The sequence below is a fragment of the Apis cerana genome, linkage group LG5 (assembly GCF_029169275.1).
Source record: "Apis cerana isolate GH-2021 linkage group LG5, AcerK_1.0, whole genome shotgun sequence".
Taxonomy (NCBI): domain Eukaryota; kingdom Metazoa; phylum Arthropoda; class Insecta; order Hymenoptera; family Apidae; genus Apis; species Apis cerana.
The window spans coordinates 2,381,426-2,405,032 of record NC_083856.1 but is presented as its reverse complement, the minus strand read 5'-3'; the positions used below and the strand labels follow the sequence as shown (position 1 = coordinate 2,405,032).

At 27.3% G+C, this 23,607-nt stretch overlaps 1 protein-coding gene across 14 annotated transcripts in view; it reads left to right on the top strand.

The window, feature by feature from the left end:
- Positions 1 to 23,607, top strand: part of LOC108001332 (neurexin 1) — a 394,345-nt gene that overhangs the window by 281,293 nt on the left and 89,445 nt on the right. For all 14 annotated transcript variants that reach the window (XM_062075807.1, XM_062075808.1, XM_062075805.1 and 11 more), the window contains 3 exons: positions 170 to 313; positions 752 to 969; positions 15,900 to 16,008. In XM_062075807.1, the coding sequence (XP_061931791.1) occupies positions 170 to 313; positions 752 to 969; positions 15,900 to 16,008 (471 nt within the window). The remainder of the gene's footprint in view (positions 1 to 169; positions 314 to 751; positions 970 to 15,899; positions 16,009 to 23,607) is intronic.

Sequence of the window (23,607 nt, the reverse complement as noted above, 5' to 3'; positions counted from 1 at the left end):
TATGAATATATTTTCAAGAATGAATCTATAAGAATGAATTTACATTAAATAATATTTCATTGATATAATCACTATATCATTTCAACGATAATTAAATACTAAAACTGAGAGCATTTGTTACTAACTACTTTCTCTAATTTCATTTCTCTTCACATCTACAATTTTGTAGGTGCTGTCAAACCAGCTTGTCATTTTCAACAATCCCACTGTCCCTCACAACCTTGCATGCACGGTAGCCATTGTATCGAGGGATGGAACAGATTTCATTGTGACTGCACTGGAACACAATACACTGGTCCTACTTGTGGGAAAGGTAAAAAAATTTTTCTTTAATTTGAGTTTATGATATCTCCATTGAAATAATAATCGCAATAATAATAAATTTCTTGCTAAGATATAGATACAATTATGCTTATTTACCGATACATTTCATAATTGAATTAAAATTTTAAGGTTTATGTAGGTTTAATAGGATTGTATTTAATATAATTGTAGTTATATATATTAATTTAAATTATTAGTATACTCAATTATCAATAATATAATAATCTTGAAAATAAATAAGAGTGCAATTTTATTATATATTATAATATAATTACTGAAATAATAGCTAAATATTTAAATAATCTTACTTTTAAAATTAATTAACTTAATTATTTCTTTTTTTATGGTTATTTTATTTCTTATAATATTACATCATTATTTTATAATATATTTGTTTTAAGAAGAATATTCAAAAATCTTTATTCAGATGCATCAACGTTGCATCTGAACGGAACACAGCAAATGACAGCATTGATGCCAGAGGATTCGAAAACGCAGACTGAAGAAATAGTAGTTCGCTTCAAAACTACTAGGCCACGTGGTCTTCTTCTAGCCACGAGTTTAGAAAACAGTTCGGATCGATTACAACTCTACCTCGAAGAGGGCAAAGCGAAGATGCTGATCCATATCGGGGACAAAGAAAAAGTGAGTTGAGAATTCTTTCAAATTTTATTAAATTTCGCTTTAATTAGTAATTTATGAATATTTTAGATTCTCGAAAAGGTAAAAAAATAATTAGAATAAAATTGAATAAAACAGAATGTGAGGTTAAACTTTTTTTTTCAAACAAGTTCTAAATACTTATAAAATTTTTATTTAATAATGTTACGTTTTGATGAAACATCGCCACGTTTTGTCAGTATTCGCTAGCCAGCTTCATTAGAGAATATCGTAATTTCACGGTGATATACAGAAGTAACAAAGTAGAATACTGTAAAAGAATATTACGTTACATAGAGCCTTTTTTCACGGGGAGAAAGTTTATTTGTTTCGCTGACCGCAATTCTGACCAATGGCGTAATATTCGTGGAAAAGAGACGCTGAAGAAGCTGTTAAGAAATGTGGATATAAAACCAAAAGCCTTTCAACGCTTTTCTTATCTTTTAGTTATGGAAAATATAAAAATTCTAATTTGTATGATTATGAAGTTTATAATTAGAAAAAATAAAAGATAAAAAAGACTTGCTTAGGATTTATAATTTATTTTTGGATTTGATAAATATTAATATTGTATGTTAACATAATATTTCGTTATAAGAAATATAATTACAAAATTATCCGATCATTTTTATTATTATTATATATTATATTTATATTATCTATTATTATCTATTACTATAATGTGATAAGATTAATTTCTAAAGGATAATGTGTAATAATAGATATTAATAGATATCAAACTGTATTTTTATTGAATTTTAAATAGAAGAATGAAGAAGAATTGAGAATATTTATGCAAATTTATATTTCTATTTTTCTAAAATATTTTAATAATTACAATACATACATTGAAGTATATATCATTGATTTTAATGACTTTAATATGTATTAAAATAAATGTTCTAAGTAATTTCATTTCAAATATCTATATATATAATTATTTTACATTTTTTCAATATATTTTTTCAATATATTTTATTTTCTCAAAATTTGCAATTTTTTAATTATTAATACAAAGAAAGCAACTCGTATTTTTTACTAGAAGTATTTAAATCATGAACTTTTAATTTTAATTTTCAATTTTAATTTTAATTTAATTTTCAATTTTAATTTTAATTTTCAATTTTGATCTGGTGTTATGCTTTTTTACAAGCAATACGAACTATAGAAATTATTATTATAATTTTTCCTAGAATTATAATTTTTTCATTATATTATTTATTAGACCTAATGTACGAAATATTAAATTTTATGATACAATTTATATCTTTATACCTTCTAAGAATTTTTCTCTAGATGTCGTAGTAGCACAGGAATAAAATTTTGTAATACGATGTTTCACAATGATATAGTGCAATCTTATGACACATGACTTTTACAACCAACTTTAAAAAAATTATAAACCTCAATAAACTTGTTACTTGAAAAATGTACACGTGGAATTGGAAAATTACACGATGGATAAAACTTTGCAGTTTGAAGTGGTTACACAGTCATAAACTCAGTGGATGAAAATTATTCGTGTGCATCCTTAGAAGCATTGGCGCCATGGGTAAATTGAAATCCGCAGTCTCCAAGGAACGCGATAACGCATGAAAATTCGAACGAATCTTGCTCATCCGCGATCATAATTCATCGATTCATTCGACCCGTTTTTCCACGACAGAATAAATTGACTGTAAAAATTCAAATCGAACGAAAATAGACGCGGCCGATAGAGCGACGTGTATTCATAATTCATGGTTCGGCCGAAGGTTGAAGGTTCTTTGGTGGAAGATAGTGGTGAAAAAGGCTGTGGATATTGCTGTTCAACATTAACAAAATAATATTTTAATTTTAAATATTAAAAAAATTAACTTCTTTCCTTTCAAGATATTTGATAAATTGAACAAAGTTTTAATGAGAGAATAATTTAGTAATGTTTTGACATTTAAATAATTTTAAGTTAAATTATATTTATTTCTTTTTTTTTAATTATAAAATATCGCAAATAAATGAAATTTTAAAAAACTTTGTCAAAAAGAAATTTTTTCATTATTCAATACTTTTTTATCGAATCAAAAATATAACATTATATTTTTTAGTTTACCTTAGAATTTTAATAATGAGTTTTTATAAGATAAAAATAGTTGAAATTGTTTTTAATTATTGTACAGAAACAAATTTAATGACTTAATGAATATAATAATTGGAAAAAGAAATTATACAATAAAAAAAATTATAAATGCTGTTAAGAACAAAAGTATAAAAATGTATATACACAAAAACAAATACGTGCAGTCATCACAATTATCATAGTTTTGTCTTTATAAGTTTTGACATTTATTCGCGCATGATATGGCAATGAGCATGCAGTTTCCGCTACGGTCGTGTCGGGGGAAAGTCGAAATGCTCAGGCTTCGTTATTTAATCAATGCAGTTGCCTATTCGCTTCATTTTATCCCGGTCCAATGTGTGTCGCCAGACGTTCCGCCCTTCTGCAAATTGGAACCGCGAATACGAACAACTTATGTACACTGAAACAACATTGGTGTGGAACGCTATATACTCGCAAGTTGCGAGCGAATTGTTTTCAATTGCAATACCTCTCAAATTTGAAATATAGGCATCAAAAGTTAGCTGGCCTATTATTCAAAAAATGAAATCGAATGGGAAATAATTAAGGCATAAATTTGATTTATCATAATTTCAGTCATTGTTCTGATTTCTAAAATTGCAAAGAAGATTTTAATTGAAATTTTTATTTGATAAAGGAAATTGTAATTTAAATTAGTCTTTGATTTAAGTAAAATTTTTCGGGAAATTTTTGTTTCAGAATATGTTGATAATTCTAATAGGTTTTAGACATTAATAAAAATGTTTTAATTAATTGCTCTTCCCTTAATTAAATGCTCTTCTGAATATTTGCTGTACATTTACTAATATTAATTTAACAATATTAATTAATAATTGAATATAATAATTGATTTTAATAACAATAAATAATGATATTTATAATAGATAAAAAATAAAATTCAGTAATTAAACGTTTATATTGTTTTAAATATTAAATCAAATATCAAAATGCAAAATATATAGAAAAATGAGATTATTAAATAATAATTTTTTTTAGATTTGTCTAAAACAAATGTTAAAAAAACTAAGAAATACCTATTATCTAAAATAACAATTCACAGTAAGTCTTGTTATGATTATCAATCGCTATTTCTCTTCCTTATAACTTTGTCTTTACAAGTGCCTATGTCTGTTATTTTAAGATATAACATCTTCGTTCTGAATATTCATCTTATTGTTGCATATCTAATTCTACATTGCTGTCTTTATATTATTATTGGTTAAAATAATATTTATAAGCTTATTAATTACCCAAGTCAAAATAAATGAAGTTAAAGTTAATTGTAACAGTTAGATAAATATTTTAAATATTAATATATTTACTAAAATATATTCAGTCATAATTCATAATTCTTTAATAATATCGTAATTATATTATTCATTTTATATTCAATTTTTAAATTAGAAATGAGTAGTTTAAAAATTGCTATTATTTTTTATTTTATTTTTTATTTTAAACAGTGGTGCTTTAAAATGCAAGAAAATATAATTTTCAATTATATATTTCATTAATATTTAATCACATTAATTTATATCAAAATTCAGTAAAACAAAATTATAAATAAATTTTATTACATACAGCTATCAATATAATTTGAACCAATGAAAGTAATTATACAATTTCTCGAAGTAAATTTTACCTAATTGAACGTAGAAATATCCCTAGAAATCGAAACGAATAATTTCCAATTTAATTCCAACTTAATTTCGAGTGTAGTCGAAATGTTCAATTCAAACAAATGTGCTTTGAATGCGGTTACATGGTTACATGGTGAAATGTTTCGATTCAAACGTACGTAATATGTGTTAAACAATTATGAATTTTATCACTTTTTTTTAAATAATTTCATATTCATTTTATATAAAAAAAAATATGAAAATATACTAGATGTTATCACCAAACACAGATCAAAACAAATGTTGGTATACAAAAATGTTGAATCTGCATAATATAAAATAAGATAAAGTGAAATAGATAAACAAAAATATGATAAAAGATAAAACTATTACTCTCTTTTCATTTAATATTTATAATCACAAATTTCAATTGTTTATAATAAATAAAAACAATTGTAACAATTAATAAATAAATTTTAATCTTAATATTTTTATATCTTTATGATAATTTTTAAATTGAAGAAGTCTTGATTAAATATATTTTTATAAAATAATTTATTTATCTTTTATATTAATAATTATCACAATAATAATTTAAATAGCTAATTAATTGCACAGATTTATGTTATTTATACTTTTGGATATAAATGATAAAACTTCCTGTTATGTTGATAACTCCAGAAATGAGATCTTCTTTCTTTAATGTTGGTAAATTATGGAATATTGAATTTGGCATTAAATACTTTTCCTCTAACGATATATAATAAATATACAATATATAATATAACACAAATAATAAATTAAAATTCTTTTATATAATTATTTTTATCGTTTTTATTTAATATTTTTATTTTTCTTAAGATTAGTTTTAACAAATCTTCTTCAATAATTATAGATGTTAGATGTTTTCAGTGTCATTAACGAACAAATTGGTTGGTGAAAATTGAGTTTGGAACATAGTCGCAAGCACTCACACCCCTATTTCGAATGGAAACTAGTTGAACCTCTAGAATACAACCGCGTACGATTAGAGAAGGCTGTAATTTACGTTTATGTTTCAATCTCGGCCTCTACACGGTCTCGATAATTGAACAGAATAATTGATACGGTAATGAACATTTCAATTAACCCGGGCAAACATGAATTTCCTTTTAACTGACTATGTGCTCATAAAAATTTGGATATCCAATTTTATGGTTTCCAAAAAGAAGAATCAATTTAATTATTGGAATATTTCGAGATATTCTGGATTAAAAAATATGGAGAAGAAATCATATTTTTCGTTTTTTTTTTAATTATTATTCTGCAAACTAATTCCATGTTATTAAAATTCTTTCTATTTATTCAGTGATATATTTTATCAAGTAAATGTTTATTACATATACTTATATACTTTCTTTTGATTATCTCATATATTATTGTTCCTTTAAAGCAATTTCTAATTTTTATATAACATTCTTACACGATTTCTTATGTTATGTTATGTTTTTTTTAAAAAACTTTAGTCTTTATCAATCATTCTCTAATTACTTATATTAAAATATAATTATATTAAAATCATAAGTAATACATTTTAATAATAATTTAATATTTATTATGATTTTCTCAATTATAAATTCTTAATTGATTTAGTTGTTAAATTTTTTTTCTCAGAAATAATCTCTTATTCGTTAAATGCAATTGATGTGAAAAGATATTGATCAATTAATAATAATGAAAATTATCGATAGATGGCAATATTTATCGATTAAATAAGCGGTATACAGCGGTTATAAATTGTTAGATATATAGATATGAATAGAACTATAATATATGAAACATCTGTCTGACTGCTAAACAGGTGGAACAAGAATTGGGTCAGTAAGTGAACATTTGTGTGCCGATTAAATGGGTCGAATTAATTAGCGGTGCACGAAATTACCTACTCACATTTGTATTATAAATTGGAAAACGAAATTAGGAAAGGAAACGTTGAAATTGCCAACACGAATATATTAAAGTCCAAAGTTCAATTCTCCAAGAATTTCGAATTCAACTAATCATTGGATCTTGTTTTGATTGAAAATTCTCAATCATTGGATTTATTTTAATCACGAATATTATAGTATTACTGATAAAAAAACAAAATTGATTGAATTTTCTACGTACTTTTTCTTAAAAAAGTAATTTATTTCATTTTTTCATTTTGAAAAGATAAATTAAAATTCCAAGATATAAATGATACTATTATATTATTGTTAAATTAAAAAAAAACAACAGTGAATTTCTATTTATAAAACAAAAACTAATAGAATTACCAAATATCTAATAATCCATTCTTTATATTTGAAATATTTTAAATAATAAGAAATCGAATTCTACGAATTTAAAAAAGAAGTTCGCTTTTATAATCACAATTCATTCATACAACAATTATTCATACTACAATCTAAATACTTTAAAGCAATTTAAATACTTAAATTTTAAAACAGAATTTAATTCTAATTTTAATTCTCCATTTTAAACTACGTTAAATAAGTGATAAAGAAATTGAATTTTATCTTCAATAAGAAGTAAATACATTCTCATTCGTACAATAAAATTTATTCATTCGACAATTTCCATTACGATTAAATATTATAATATTCATCTTGAAATTGAAACGAGAAATATTTTCACACGATTGAAATTTTATGTGTGACCACAAAAATGGGGCGTAATTAAAATAATAAATGAAAGTCGACCAAGGTATGCGATAGGATAGGAATGGAGAGTTAACGAATTTGCATTATGCACCGATTAATAAACGAATCGTCGATCCGGCCACGAAATCGCTCAACGATTTATTGTTCAACCGACCGAAAGCACCGCGATTGCAAAATTGGTTACACGTACAATTCATACAGATACACCTTGCATACAGATGGAATGCTCTAGATGATCGAAAGTAAACAAAGAGGGTGAGAACTCTGGGGGATGCGTTCAGAAATTCATTCGATCCACGTGGAACAATCGACATAGATAACACCTAGAACGTGATTTTCTAGAAAATATAATTTTCCTGCAAAATTCTCTAGAAATTTCGAGCATGAAATCAAAAATTCATGACTTTAAATTTTGTAACGAAAGGTGTACGTGTTTGATACAAATAGAATGTTCTATATTTAAAAAATGTATTCAAGTTACTGAAATTTAAAAAAGATTTCTTTTTTTTAATAATTGATTAGTAGAGAAGTATATTTTCTTTCAAAATCAAGATTTGATTTGTAAAACAAGGTTTATCGTAAATTTCTAAATCTTCCATATACACATACGAAAATTACACATGTTGATTACAAAAATATATTTATATATACATGAGTTTTCAATCACGCTTTGATCGATATTGAAACTTTTTCTTTTTTACGTTACATAATGATTTTGAAGAAAAAATTAATACTTAAATATTTCAAAATTAAAATTTTTGTAAAAATTCTGCATGTAACCAATCACATGTAATCATTTGTACCATTCTACTATTGAATGCCTTAATTGAAAATAATTTATTCATTTAATCAAAGCGTTGTAGTACAAAACTCATTCACTTACTCATTGACATTTATTATGCAACATACTATAATAAAAGGAGATTAAGTGAGAAGATCGTATATCCCCAAAATACAGTTGCATGCATTTGCACGAAATAGAAATCGATACGATTCTATAGGATCGAAATAGAGTGAATAGATATACGTATTGTAAAATCGAACAAGTGATGGTAATAGTGTGAACAAGTTAGAGTTGTAAATAGATCAAATCATGAACAGAACTTCCATTATCCCAATTACACGCGTATGCACGTGTATACACGTGTCACAAATGATGTATGTAGAGTTATTCAGGTTAATTATCAAACTCCATTATCTAGATAATAAACAAATCACTATGATTTTGATTACCAATTAATCAATTAATAATTCGGGTAATCATTAATATTTTTATTTCTTATGCCTTTTTATGATATGATAGTAATCAATAAAATGCAACTTAAAAAGTTTAAAGTGTAAATTTCATAGTTGATTGTAATTTTTTATTTATCTTGAAATTTTTTACGTATAAAATTGATGTGAAAAACTTTTATATCTGGAAAAAATTTTCATTTATTTTGATATTTCTTTGACAAATATATACAAATATTTAAAAAATATTACAAAAATATTTCATCATATCATATCATAGATAGATGTTCTAATTAAAACAAATATAAACAAATTCATCCATTTGCAAATAATTAATGAAATATTTTAAACTCTCGTAAAATATTCCCAATAATTCCAAACGTCTCGCTAGAATTTCATTAGAATTTCATCGATTTCTCTTATAATCATAGAAATAGAAAAAATAGAAAAAAGGAAAAACAAAAATAAAAATAGGGAAAAAAATCAAAAAGAAAGAAAAAGTGGGAGAACAAAAGAGAGGGAGAATAAAAGAAAAGCGAGAAAAAAAAAATGATTAGTTGACCTACAGAGGCAGTACAAATTAACGCATGGAGAACAGTGGCTAAAGCTGATTTCCCGCGGAGAAATTTCTTTGTAGCCTGCCGAATATTCAAATAGCGAATTTTAATTAAAGTTTGCCCCGGTTCGTCAAATATTTACGATCCCCTGATCAATTTCCGGGAGGATTTTCCTTCCGCCCTTCCACCCTCCCTCCTCCAATCCTCATTTTTTTTTTCTTTTTCCTTTCTTTCTTTCTCTTCCATTTCTCGTCGATCGTCACGCTCTGCATCATCTCTATTTATTTTCTTTCGTCTCCACGGCCCCACGTTAGTTTTATCCAGTCGGGAACAAACGGATCGGAAGTAATGCCTTCGGAATCGTCCTTGGAAATAATTCTTTCGCGGAGAAAGGGGCGCGAGTTTATTTCTTTCCTCGAGGAGAAGTGGAGCGAGCCAACCACGTTGCCGCGTTCCCTGTGAACGCTTTTTTCGCCTTCCTCCCCCCTCCCTTTCGATTAGTTTCGGCTCGAGAAAGGAGGAAGAATTTTACCGCCGATGGATCGTGGTCGAACGAGAGGGAGAAGCAATCGGAGAATGAACGCGATAAGACGTTTGCTTCACGAAGCTCGTGAAAGACTTAGATAGAGATATTTCCTCGTCTTGAACAACGTTAATTCTCTGTGGAACTGCGCAATTGGAAATCTTGATGGCGGATTTTGACTAGTGTATTGATGAGATTGAAGACTAGATTTGTTACGAAGGAAAGTTTGCTTGGATTTGTGTGCTCATTTATTAGGAAGAATCTTTTTTAAGAATTTTAATAAGTCGATTGGATTTTTACAATAAAAATTGTGCATGTTTTAAGATTCTTTTAGCATTGACTATTAATGTGTAAGTAATATGTAACGGAGAGATATTGAAGGAATATATTCATTTATTATATCTAAAGAATGATTTCGTTTGAATCTTCTGTTAGATATATATGAGATGATTTGAATAATATCGAAATTTGAATAATTAATAAAAATGAATGAAGTATAAGTAAGTTTCAAATACCAAGCCTTCAATTTTAATTAATTTTGTAATATATAATTTTATTAGAAACATTAAGATCCTCAAAAATTATGATTTTTATATTACATTTGTGTCATTATTGCAACTAATGAACTATCTGAATAAATTCATAATAATTTTTATATGCATCTATAATGATTTCTCTATGAAAACATAAAATATATAGATTCTTTGATAAAAAAAAAGTTATCAATTTATATGTGTATGATAAATTAATTGATTAACAGGATATAAACAGTGAAAATTATAAAATTATGAAAACACTGTGAAAAAAATATATTAGATTTTCATTTTTATTTTCACTTTTATTTCGTTAACAAAAATGTTTTAAGCAATTGTTCTATTCCTCTTTCACAAAAGATACGCGATTCAGATACATGGGGTAAAAATGGATTATATTTCTGATCGATCGCGCAGTTGATCGCATTGTTGGATGATCGTATAACTGCAATCGAGGAACGTTGAATAATCGTATTAAGTTTACTTTCGCGATCTGTTTTATTGATTGATCGCAATTATATCGGCGAAACACTGTTCTCGATGCACAATGCGTTATAATTAAACACAAATCACGGTTTGAAATGCATTCGAAACGCTATAAATCAAACGCAATGTTGAGATATTTTTCAGAAAAATAAGGTCTCATCGAATTGTACGCCGATACAATCACGAATCGGATTGTTAAATTTATTCGATCGCGAAAAATATATTTTCCAATTACAATGGGGAAATACATATACAATAGAAATGTGAATATAAAGCGAATTGTATTTTCTACATTATAAATTGTAATGTCATATGTACGATTGTACGTTATACACCGTGATTAATAATAGTAACAGATGTGATAAAACAACGGAATAGAAGCAAGACAATCTCTTTGCATATAGAAAATATATAAAATAATCTTTTTTTTAAAAAGAATGAAATATTACGCAAGAATAATCTAATGTTTGTAGAATAAATCATTTTAAAATTTATTAGAAATTCATTTTCAATTGTATGTTTTATACTGAAAACAAATTTTCAATTTACACAGAATGAATCTTTAATACTTTAATGATAATTTATTAAGATAGAATATTAATTTGCAGCAGATTTAATTTTCAACATTTATAAATCTATTTTATACTATAATTATCCTTAATTTTAAAGTTATGAAATTTCTATTAATTTTTATCAATGGCCCAATATTAAAAACGTATTGTAATAAAAAAAAATGATACAAAAATGTACATGGTAATTATGAAAACAAAATTAAAACAAAAATAAAATAAGTAGCATAAATTAATATCATCTACACTGTCTTGTGATTAAATTGTGATTAAATTCTTGAGAAAATTCTCACTTCAAGCATTTAACATCTGAACATATTAACCACTTGCAGTTAGAGTGTTTTTAAAATATATTTATTATGAGGATTATAATATTAATATACTTTTTTATTTCATTAAAATCTTGATACATGTTTTGTGAAGCATCTCTATAAAGATGAAACAACTAATTGTTAAAATTGTTGAAATAAATGCATCATATCTTAGAGATACTCTTATACATTATAAATAACGACAAATTATCCCACTGCAATATATTGCTTTGATTATTTGAAAACTTTCCTCTTGATTGACAAAAATTATTGTATTATTAAGTTATAGATTTCGGGCTTGGACTATTAACAACGATTTTTTTCTTAAATAGCATAAAATAGCAAAAGACATGAAAAATTATTACTTTTGCCTCTAAATACTCACTTATAACAATTCCCTATGTTAACCAATGAATAATAATTAACGCATCCAATACGTAATACAACGATTTCCTGATTTAAAGAACCTCGTTCTAACCCTGACTCAACAAAATTATTTATCGAGCCGCGACGTTGAATTTCCAATGATAGTTTTAATAACGCGGCATCCACTCCCCAATAGAGAAGCGCAAAAAGACACACGCCGTTTGCCAATCGATAAACGCTATCGCGGGGCTCGACATGATTGAATGCTTTATGCAGCTGCGATTTCCTGCGGCGAGCCGAGCGGAGCCGATGAATTCGATAAAGCTCGATCGAGCTTGAGCACCGCGACAAAACGTCCCTTAATTGCCGGATTGATTCGTAGGTGGTGGCGGAGACGCGCGATTACCCGAGCGTGAGTCGGCGATAAAGTTACCCGAGGGAGAGAAACCGTAATATCCGTTTACTGATAGACTTTCTATGTAATTTCACTTCGCCTTCCCTTGGTGCGCTTTTACGCGTCAACCTTCCTAACCAGTTCGGCTGACGACATTAGATTTCGAACGTTTGTCACCACGAATTTTGATCCTTCCGTTCAAGTTGGAAAGATCTTCTGGTCGTTCGAGGAGAGATCAGAATGATTAGATTATTTTTGTGTGAATGTGAAGCTTGGTTGAAAGTTGATTATAGAAGTATAGATACCTGTCTTGTAAAATTTGAAGTAAATTTTATTTATTGTATAAATTATAGACAAATGTGTGTTATTTATAAATATGTATACAGAAAGAGATTGATTGAATAAAAAGTAAAAAAAGGATAAGAAAATAGATATTTTTAGGAGTTGAAGATGTATATTTATTAGATATATACTAGCTTTTCATTCAAAATATTTCTATACATCTATACATGCTATATTCTTTATCTTAAAAATCACTCAAAAGTACATCAATATCCATAATCTAATCACCAAACAATAAAGTATAAATAATAAAGTGATATATAAAAAATAATAAATAACAATTAATATTCAAAGAAATAAAATCATAATTAGTAATCGGTATAATAATCTTCATCTAAAAATTTTTTTAAAACACGACATTTATAACATAATCATCAAATAATAATATAATAATCTCGAAATGACTTCGTTTCAAAGAAAAGATAACAATATCTATGAGACATTCTTGTCAAAATCATAACAAATTTCATTGACGTGTAACAGTTTCTTGATTGAAAGCTCATCACGGTGAACGATTGAAAATAACGCTTAAATATCAGGGAGATGGGCACGAACGATATCTGGTGGCGCAAAGGTGACGTCAGGTGACAAACGTGTGTCAGGTGCCATGTGATAGATGAATATCGCGACTGGCAGCGTGGACCAAACCAGTTAGCAGATAGTGACGAGTTGCCCGGATTTATGGTGGTTTAACCAAACGAGAGGTGCCGTGTGTTGTTAGTTTATCGATGCTACCATACTGCTATGGTTAACTGTACGTGTATCAGGATCGTTCCGCCATCCCTGAATAACAGGGTTGCGCATACATTTTGCATCTCCTTTCCTGTTATGAAAATATACACAGATCCGAAAATGGATCTTGAATAATCTGCAAATGAGCTGCTTCCGCGATGGAAATTCTTCGTTTCTTCGGGGGCGTTAATTTTCCATCAAATTAAATTTTCGTTGGTAAAATGAAAATCGAGATTTTTTTTTCGATGAATTGAAAATATTTGAAATACAAGTTAAATTATTTATTTCTCTCGTTTCGATTTGGATTTGTGCAAATTAAATTTTAAATTCGGAGAGAAATATTTTTAATAATATTAAGTTTTTGATTTATATTAACAATTGGACGAAGGATGATTGGATCGTTTTTAACGCTTGTCAAATTCAGACAGTTATGAAATAAAATGTGGAAGATTATATCACATTTACTATTTATTTGCAAATGTGTAAATTATAATTGATCTCACATGGACGATAGATTGTTCGATAAACGAAAATGTGAAATTTCAATGGATTACAGATAAGATAATTCAAAATTTGTTAATACATATGCTTACAAAGTTGTTTGACCGATTAGAAATTTTTAATAAATTAAACCTTTTAAATATTTAAAAAAGAAATTCAAAAATCCAGTATTTTAAAATTGAGAAAAGTCATGATAATTAAGGAACGAGTTTAAAAAAATAATTTTCTTTCCGTTTTCTTAAAGATTAAAGCTTAGCGCTAATCATTCACGCTCAAGCATTATTGCATTCGTGCGGTGTAATTCAATCGGCGTTTCCGCTCGAGATGTTTCTATTGCGCCATGGCGCGAATTTCCTCGGTATTTGAGCGGTTTCATCCTGCTACACGCAATCAATCTCGTTGCAAGGAACCGTATAAGCTCAAAATCGAAACAGGAATTCTAGTGTTGTGGCCTGGTTATTATACACAATGTGTCGAGTTTGATCATAAAAGATTTTAGGTCATGGTTTTTGTAATTTATAATTAATTCTCGACAATATAATTTTATTTCGACTATTGATAGAATTTCAGAAATTTTTATTTGATGTTTAACGATTTCTTTTTCTCAAAAGAATTTGTATTTACTCGATTTTATGATAAATAACTTTTTAACAGTCCATAGGCGAAAGCAAATTTCCTTTCACGATCAAAAATATAGATAAAGGAACGGGATCATTGTGATTTTAAAATCCAACAGCGGATAGAATTCATGCAAGTCAAGAACTATGTTTAAAGATTTTATTGGTTAATTAATATAATTATGACGATGAAGTAAGCTTCTTTTGATTAATTAAAATAATTAAACTCGAACAAGATCGATTAAACAAAGATCCAATTTATTTCAAGCAAAGGACTTAAAATTATTTTTAAATCAATTTAAAATTTTCAATATATAATTACTAATTATATTTTTCCAAAAATAAACAAATGTACACAACAATTTTATTAGCTTAAAACGCGATTAAACTCTATTAAAATTAGGAAAACTTTAAACCGGTGTAACTCTAAGGATAATGATTTTCAATCAATGAATAAAAGATCATTAGGAGCATGAAACCTTGCTCTTTAAAATGCTTTTTCATTCATCCCGATACGACTTCCGGTTCCCGAGATATCATCGTGTAAAGAAAAGGTAGTTTTTAATCATTCATCGAAATCCTATTAAATCCTATTAAAATTCGGAAAAATTTAAATCGCTACAACTCCGAAGATAATGATTTCTTATTAACGAATGAGAAATCGATGGAAGCGCGGAACCTTACCCTTTAAAACGCTTTTTTATTTATCCCGATACGACTTCCGGTTCCGGAGATATCGTCGTGTAAAGAAAAGGGTAATTTTTAATCGTTTACTATTTCCGTCCTTGTCTCTTATTCGGACTCTCGCTCGTACTTCGTCTCACTGACCTATCCCAAACTCCAGACAAGCGGCAGACGCAATTCTTGGAAGAACGTAGTACGCATTTCCAGGAAAAATGTAGGTCACGGACCCATTCATAATCTCCGCACCGTCTAAAGCACCGTCTAAAACTTTGAATCCTTATATCTCGGCAACCAATTGAGATATCGGGATAAAACAAAAAGGGATTTCATTGGCACGGTTTTCTCTATTCTCTGGGTAATTTTTAATGATATAATTATTTTTTTTTGTTAAGTTTTTTGCGTGAAAAGTTAAATTAAAAAATGTTTACAATGGTATTTTATTTTGAAATACGATACTGAATAAAATAAATTATAAAAAATATTTCAATGAAATATAAATTTAAAAACTCGACAAAAATTATATAATTTTAATTAAAAAATATTTAATTTAAACAATTTAATTTTTCATTTTTTTAAGAAATACCAAGAAAAAAAGATTCATAAAATTATATTTATCGTTTTCTTAATAGCACAATTTTGTTTTATTTTCAGACATTAGTTGCAGGACAAGGTTTAAATGACGACATGTGGCACACATTGAGGTTCTCCAGAAGAGCAAGCTCTTTGAAATTCCAAATCGATGACGAAGCTGCTGTACGGGGTAAGTCAAAAATATTATATAAATTTCTATTTATTGCATGAATGAATTATTTAATTTATAATAAATCATAGAAAAGTTTAATAGAAAAATACTCCAATTATATTAAAAATTAATTTTGCTAAAACTGTTTATATATTTTAGATTATTTTTAAAAAATTTATCATTTTATTATTTTTATTAATCATTTCAGCTATAGCTTTAAATATCAAATTAATTAACGATATTTTCACATAGAATTCAAATGTGTGTCTGCAAAAAATATAAATTAGGAAATTGTTTAGTCCAAAAAAATAGATAAAAAATTGAAAGTTATAGGACAGATTCAATCATCTTTTAAATTGTCGAATTGCTTCTGTCCCGCTATTACAACGAAACTGACAAGAGCACCGTGAATTCGTATCAGCTCTCCCTTGTTCATCGTGGCATTATATGATTCCCTTTTTGGGTTTCGTGTGAAGTATTTAGTCACACATCGGTGATCTCGTTCGCGCTTTTCGAGGAACGAATACAAAAAGGGGCTCGTTCGTATTTGAATTCGAATTCGCTCGTCTGCAACGAGCCAGCTCGAATAGGGAAAATATTTCTATCCGGATCGATTCTACCGGTTTTTCGTACGCACACATTTATCAATAGATGGTAAATCGAATATTTGGAAAAACTAAATTGGATATTCGATTTTGAAATTGTCGATGATGCTAATTATAGATATTCTATTTGTACTTCAATGTTAAAAATTAGAATAGAAATGAAAATTTTTCAAAAAAAGACAACTATATCCATTTTCATCTTACAAATACTTTGGCTTTTATTATATACATAGATTATGATCCATAATTAAGGATATAATTCGATTGAAAAAAAAATATATAAAATTTTTTTCCAAAATTAAATTAATAATTAATATTTCATTTTTATTTATAATTTTTAATAAATCTTTTAATTTCTATTATTATTTCAAATTAATTTAGTAAAATAATTATAAAATGTCTTATCGAGAAATAAAATATTAATTTCTTTCTTATATTAAATATCGATACTTTATAAAATAAATAATAAATGAAAAATATTACAAATCCTATTATTTCTCTATGAGAAATATAAAAAATATAAAGAATATAAAGAAAAGAGGAAAAAATGGGGAAAAAAAACAGTTCAAAATAGAACACGTCATTCTTTTTTTCAAATTGTCAGCCTCGACAACGCCATTTGCATCAACTATTTTGCAGCTGCATCAGACTTGTATAGCTACATAATTTGCGTAGAAAGCTAGATATTTATGAAAGTTATTCGAACACAAGATGCCATCGGCGCACCTGGAAGCTGTAATCGCGTTAAAAAATCATGATACTTTTTTTTTTCAGTGTCAATAGGGAGTTACACAGAGATAACTTTTAGATCAATTTTTTTTTTTTCGTTTTCTATCGAGTGTCATTCATTTTTCATTGAATAGCTCACGGTATTGTAAACTCTCGTTGAGAGTACAAAATTGGATTCGAAGTTTATGTAATATTCATTTAAAACATTTTACGATCTTTTTCTTTTCGCATTCATATTCTTCTTCTTTTTTTCTTTTTCTTTTCTTTTTAAATCATTTCAAGACAATTTTTTTAAAAAATCAAAATAATATTTTTGAATTTTACTATAGAATTTCTATGACATTAATAAATTATATCCAAGTAATTATATTAGTTATTAGTATTACGAAATAAAAGATGAAATATGATTAAAAAAATAAGGGTACCATGTGCAAATACTTGTTATACTTACTACGGATAATTTCAACGAAATTAAATCTATAAAAAATTCAATAACGCGTTATAAAAAAAGCAATTCGATATCAATTTTAACAAATACAGATACATTATTTATTATTTCAATAATGAACAAATTAAAAGCAATAACAGCTTAATTGTTCAAAGAAAGAAATTTAAACTAATAATTACGAAATACACAGAAGGATATTTTTGAGGTCAAATTTGCATAACAGATATTAAAAATTTTTCAATTTACATTCTCGTCACTTATTCTAATAAAACGATTTAAAAAGATTCTATCTTTTTAAATCACCGACACGACACACTGGCAAACAACGAAAATTTACAACGATTAAGAAAACCATTTTACGACCGACAAAACTTGCATCCAAAGTTTTACAATCGTCAAACGCCTCGTAACACCGTGGAGTAAGTGGCTCGTAACAGTTAGCACTAGGTTCCAATCTATCGCTTGTTCTTTATCGCCTCGAACCTAATCGGATTGTCTCTCATTGCTCAGGCAATAGGTACTCGACTCTGAAACGTTGGCGCTACAACTCTGGCCCCTTTGTTACCATTTACCCCTCCCTCTCCATCCGGTTTGCAGAATTGTCGTCGGTACGTAACGTTTCGAAAGGCAATCAACCGTTTTACATCTGGAACAGACACGCAATTTACTCTATCCCCGCGCCTCCTTATCACAGACATCACCGATGTTTCGTTTCATTTGCATCGATACACTTTTGTAACGGAAACTGCAGGGGCATCTCGCCATTTCCAACTCGGTTCCGCATCGAAACGCGGCTTTAGACTCGGCTTCATGCTCGAATTCGTTTTTAACGTCTGGTATTTTGCTTCGTGTTTTCAATGCGAAATATTTGACGGAAGTCGAGAAATTTTATGGAAATATTTTGAATATGTCGATTTTTACCTATTGTTGATATTCAAATTTGTGGTTGAGTGGTTGTTTGAGATAATAAATTTTTAGAAATTATTTTATTGTGATACAATGATTAGATAACTTGTAATGATAGTGTTATAGAATTTTATATAAATATGTATACTTATTATATATTTAAATATGTATATACTTATTTTTATGTCAAAATCAGCAGTTTGTGGTTATAGAAACTGAATTTTCGATTATATTATTTATATATTTTAATTACGTAAATGATATTTTAATTTTTTCTCTTTCAACATTCATATTATTATTTTACCTTTCCTATTTTTCCAGATATTTGTACTTTTAATATCATAATATTACATTATATTGTGAAAAATATTTGAAATATGTTTTTTAATATCATAAATAAACACGTATACTAAATAAATCATTAAGATCATCAATGAAAAGATTTTTATATTTAAATCGATTTAAATCAAGTATTTGACTTTCGACATTAAATTTCAAAAATTGAAAAATATCAAAAAACTGATATAATCTAATATTATTATGTTAAAATATTTACAAAACATAAAATCGAAAAGAGAAAATCGTATTGGTAATTTAAAAAATTAATAAATTTCCAATTTTCTCAATTAACAATTTTTAATCATCATAGGATACACGTTGCATTATATTTCAATCATCGAATATTAAACAATTTAATCCTCGGAATAGAAAAATATTTTTACACTCCACGTAACATTTTATATCGATTTTAATATTGGACGCGCTGCACCGTTTCGTCCCATTTTCTATTGCACAAAAATTTTTAACGACAGACCAAATTTTCAACGTCTCTGTCGAGTGGAACATTTCCAAAAGATATTCCTCGCTTTATGCATGATAGAATTACCTGAGATATTACGTTTTTTTTTTTTTTTTTTGGATAGAAAGTAGAAAATGCGTTTTCTCCGACGACGTAGTGAAATTTGCAAAACTGTTATTGCTCTGTCAGAAACAGAATTTGTAGAAACGGGCCGTGTTTGTCCCCGAAATTTTTCGAAATATTCTTCCGCTGTCGTGAGCAAAAATTTAGAGGAACATAAATATTCGAGATTTCTGAAAATATTCGATGCAGAAATTTATTTCGTGTTAAATTCAATTTATAACTATAACAAATACCTTTAAGAAAAAAAAATACGTGATGCATAGTGGATATAGAATTGTAATGTGCACGAAATGAGATTCACGAGAAGAAGTATAAAATTACGTTTCTCTTACGAGTGGCTTCGTATTAATTTATTTTAAGGATAAAAACGGACACGTTGAAGATAGTGCAAATAAACTTCTTCAACTATTTAGATATTAGATATTAGATGTAATTTAATCTTCAAAAGAGAAAGAAATGATAAAGTTTCAAATAAAACTGTATCTTCTTAATCGTTAATTTATCAATCTCAAAAATTATTGAAACATAATATATCCAGTTAGAATAATGTAATTATTATTTTGAAAATAATAATCGATCTATTTCAATCAATTTATCAGAATATCGTATTCATTGAAAAGAAATATATCTTCAAAAGGTTATTGTATCGGAATGGACGAACGAAGTTTAAATTTATATCTCGAGACGAATCAAATCACGAAAATCGTGCGAGCCAAGATATTCTCGACAATCCATTTCGCATCAACGACTCCTTTGATCCTCGTATCTTTCCTTTATGCTCGAACTGTCACGAATAAGCGATCGAGAAGTCAATCTTGTAAGGAAGAGAGAGAGATGAAAAGACGAGGAAAGTTTCTCGATCGAATCGCGCGACCAATCGACACGTCCGATTTAAATTCTCGGTTGACATATCGTGAAATTGCGAGTGTATTATGCACAGATTTAGTCACCTTTCTCGTTAGAATCTTTAATTGCGCGCGCGCGGTATTAATTATGAGGGATTAATTAACGCTAATTAAAACTGACGAAGAACAGGGAATGTCGTATTTAACAAGTCTGATGCTAATTTTCTCAAATTTTCAGCCAATTTGTTCTCCTTGTTTCCACAGATTTGAAAATGAAACAGGTAATTTGACAACTCAAATTTCCACGATTTATATCCCTAATTACTATTTTTATAATTATTAGCTTAATAAATTTTTTGAAATAAAAAATGCAAAACAATAAGATGGATTTTTAAAATTATTCACATATAATTCACATATAAATTAATATTTTTTTAAATGTTTTATTATAAATTAAAAATTATATATTTAACTTATTGGCTATTGTTTTTCTATAAAACGAACGAAAATTATAACAATATTTTACAATATAAAGAAATTAAAATAATTTTGATTCGAACACGAAAAAAAAAAATGATGGTACTATTGCGTTATTGTGTGGTAGAATCGAGCATGAGGTGATTCTATGAGGAAAAAGAAGTCAAAAGAAAAAAAATACAATTTTTTCATTTTCGGGCTTCGTTTTCGAGAAAATCGAGTTTGAAAATTTTTCTAGTACACGTTGCATTTGGTGTTAGCTTCCAATCGAATTTTTTCACCATATCTGCTAACGAAATGTCGATAACCTCCCTCTCAAATTCAATTTCTTCTCAGAAATAGAGCCTTAAATGAATAAATTTTATTTTCAATTTATTTTCGTTGCTCGATTATCTTTTCGCAAATTAATCAAATGCATATGTAGTATATTAATATATTTATGAAACAATAATATATAAAAATCTTTGGAGAAAGAATGATACATAAAAATATCGGTTTAAGCTTATTTATAATTATTTTGTGCCATTGAAATGAGAGAAAGGTATAATTTAATGAATAAAATTGAATCGACATTTTTTGTTTTCTAGAATCAAGTATTTAGAATCATCTAATCTTCAAAAGATGTTCCATGAATATATTGGCACTAAAATATATATCTTTTTACGTATTATTAAATAAATCGTTATTTCCTATTTGTTACAAACACCCTCTTCATCAAGAAATCGAAAAATATAATGATAATTTTATCGATCTTTTTTTATTCCTCCGTATAAACATATTTTATCACCAAAATCCAGATAAAATAAAACTGAGCGTAGCAGCAACTATATCGATTTCATTGGTCTCTAGTGTTCCTTTCAACGCGAAAATTCACCCTCGAACATCGTTCACAACTCGTGGCAGGGGCGTTGCATCCTTCAAGACTGCCCTCCCCCAAAGCAATATCGTATTTCAAAATCCCTATTTAGCATAAATATCGGAGCAACGGCCAAGGCGAGAGCGGCAATTCCTTCGGGAATTGCACGTTCAAACCCTAGGCGATGGAAGGACAATACGGTGAGGGAAATATCGAAGGAATGGTAGAATAAAGGGGAATAAAAAATGGAAAGTAAATCTCTGGGAACGAAATAGAAGATGGAAAAAGAAAATGCGGGAGGAATTTTATTAAGACTTGGAAAAATGAAACACATATATTCCGGTTACACTGTCGTTATCTCGTTCTATTTTAAAATAATTACTGTTCGTTATATCGAATATGTTTTCAAATATTTCTTTCTTATTTATTTATTTTGTTTATCGTGATATTTTCCACGTGAGAAGAAGGCTTTTTAAGAAAATTAACTATCTGTCTATGGGTGTGGTAATAGCCGTTGCCATAAATTTTGTAGGGGAAGTTTTATGCTGGTTATATTTCAATCATAATTTACGTCAAAAGTATAGAAAGATAAGGAAGATATAAAATAATAGTAAAGTTATGGAAAGAATATAAAATGATGAGCTGACTGATATTATCAGTGACTGTTGTATCAGTGAATAGTTGAATATTTATATACATATATATATGATTTAAAAAAGAAAAATTAATTTAAAATTAACATAAAGTGAAAAAAAATTTTTGTTTAAGAATAATAAATATAAAAAGATATAAAGAATTGTTACATTGCATGAAATATTCAATATAACAAAATAGCATTATTATTTTCAAATTCTAGAGATTGAAAAATATTTATAAAATTTCAAAAATAATCTCTTATTACGTTTAAAAATTTTTCTTTACTGGATGTCAAGAAAAAGAAAGAAATCAATATTGTTTCGTGAATTGAACACTTTTATTAATGAAAAATGGTACGAAGAAATGAAACGGAAACGATGAGGAACAGCTTTGTGTCCGATTGAATTTCCTCTAGACGTATAAATATGGCTAGAAGTCATGTACACAGCAGGAGATCCGCCATAAATGTTTCTCTTCCAATGATCAATTTCTATGTCGATATTTTTGTCAGTTGGTCAAATCTTCAAGAAAAATTTCATTAACCAAGAAAATTTTTCTTATTGTAGAAAAAAGACAAGTTTATAAATACATTTGTGTTAAATAAAGGTGCATACATATTTCGTGCAATAACTTTTATTAAAATTAATGATTTTTATGATCTTCTATATCTATTAATATTGTTCTACTGTACAAAATAATTTCTTAAATATTTTACAATTATATTTCTTTGTTAGGATTTTTTTCTGTTTTATAATTACTTTACTTTTAAAAAGAAAATATTCATTATAATTTATAATCTTTACAAACAAACAAAAAACTAACTATATCATCTATTATCATCTATATCATCGTGAATATATCATATTTTTCTGAAATTATCGATAGTTCCATTTCCATCAATCATATATGAAGTCCCAATTGAACCAACTTCAAAAAGGAATCCACTATTTTGTAACAATGCGAATTGTGAACAATCGCTTTCCTGTTGAAAATTCAAATACTAAAGAATCAGTCATTCAATCTGTATGGAAATGCAATAAAACCGTAAACATATTTGAAGCTTCTTTTAATATTCATAGTTTGTAAAAAAGAATAATCTAGTTCGCTATTTTTTATTTTTAGTAGGAGATAATATGAATATTGTTCAAAACATCGTATATCTTCTCTATATTTTTATATATTTTTTATTATTT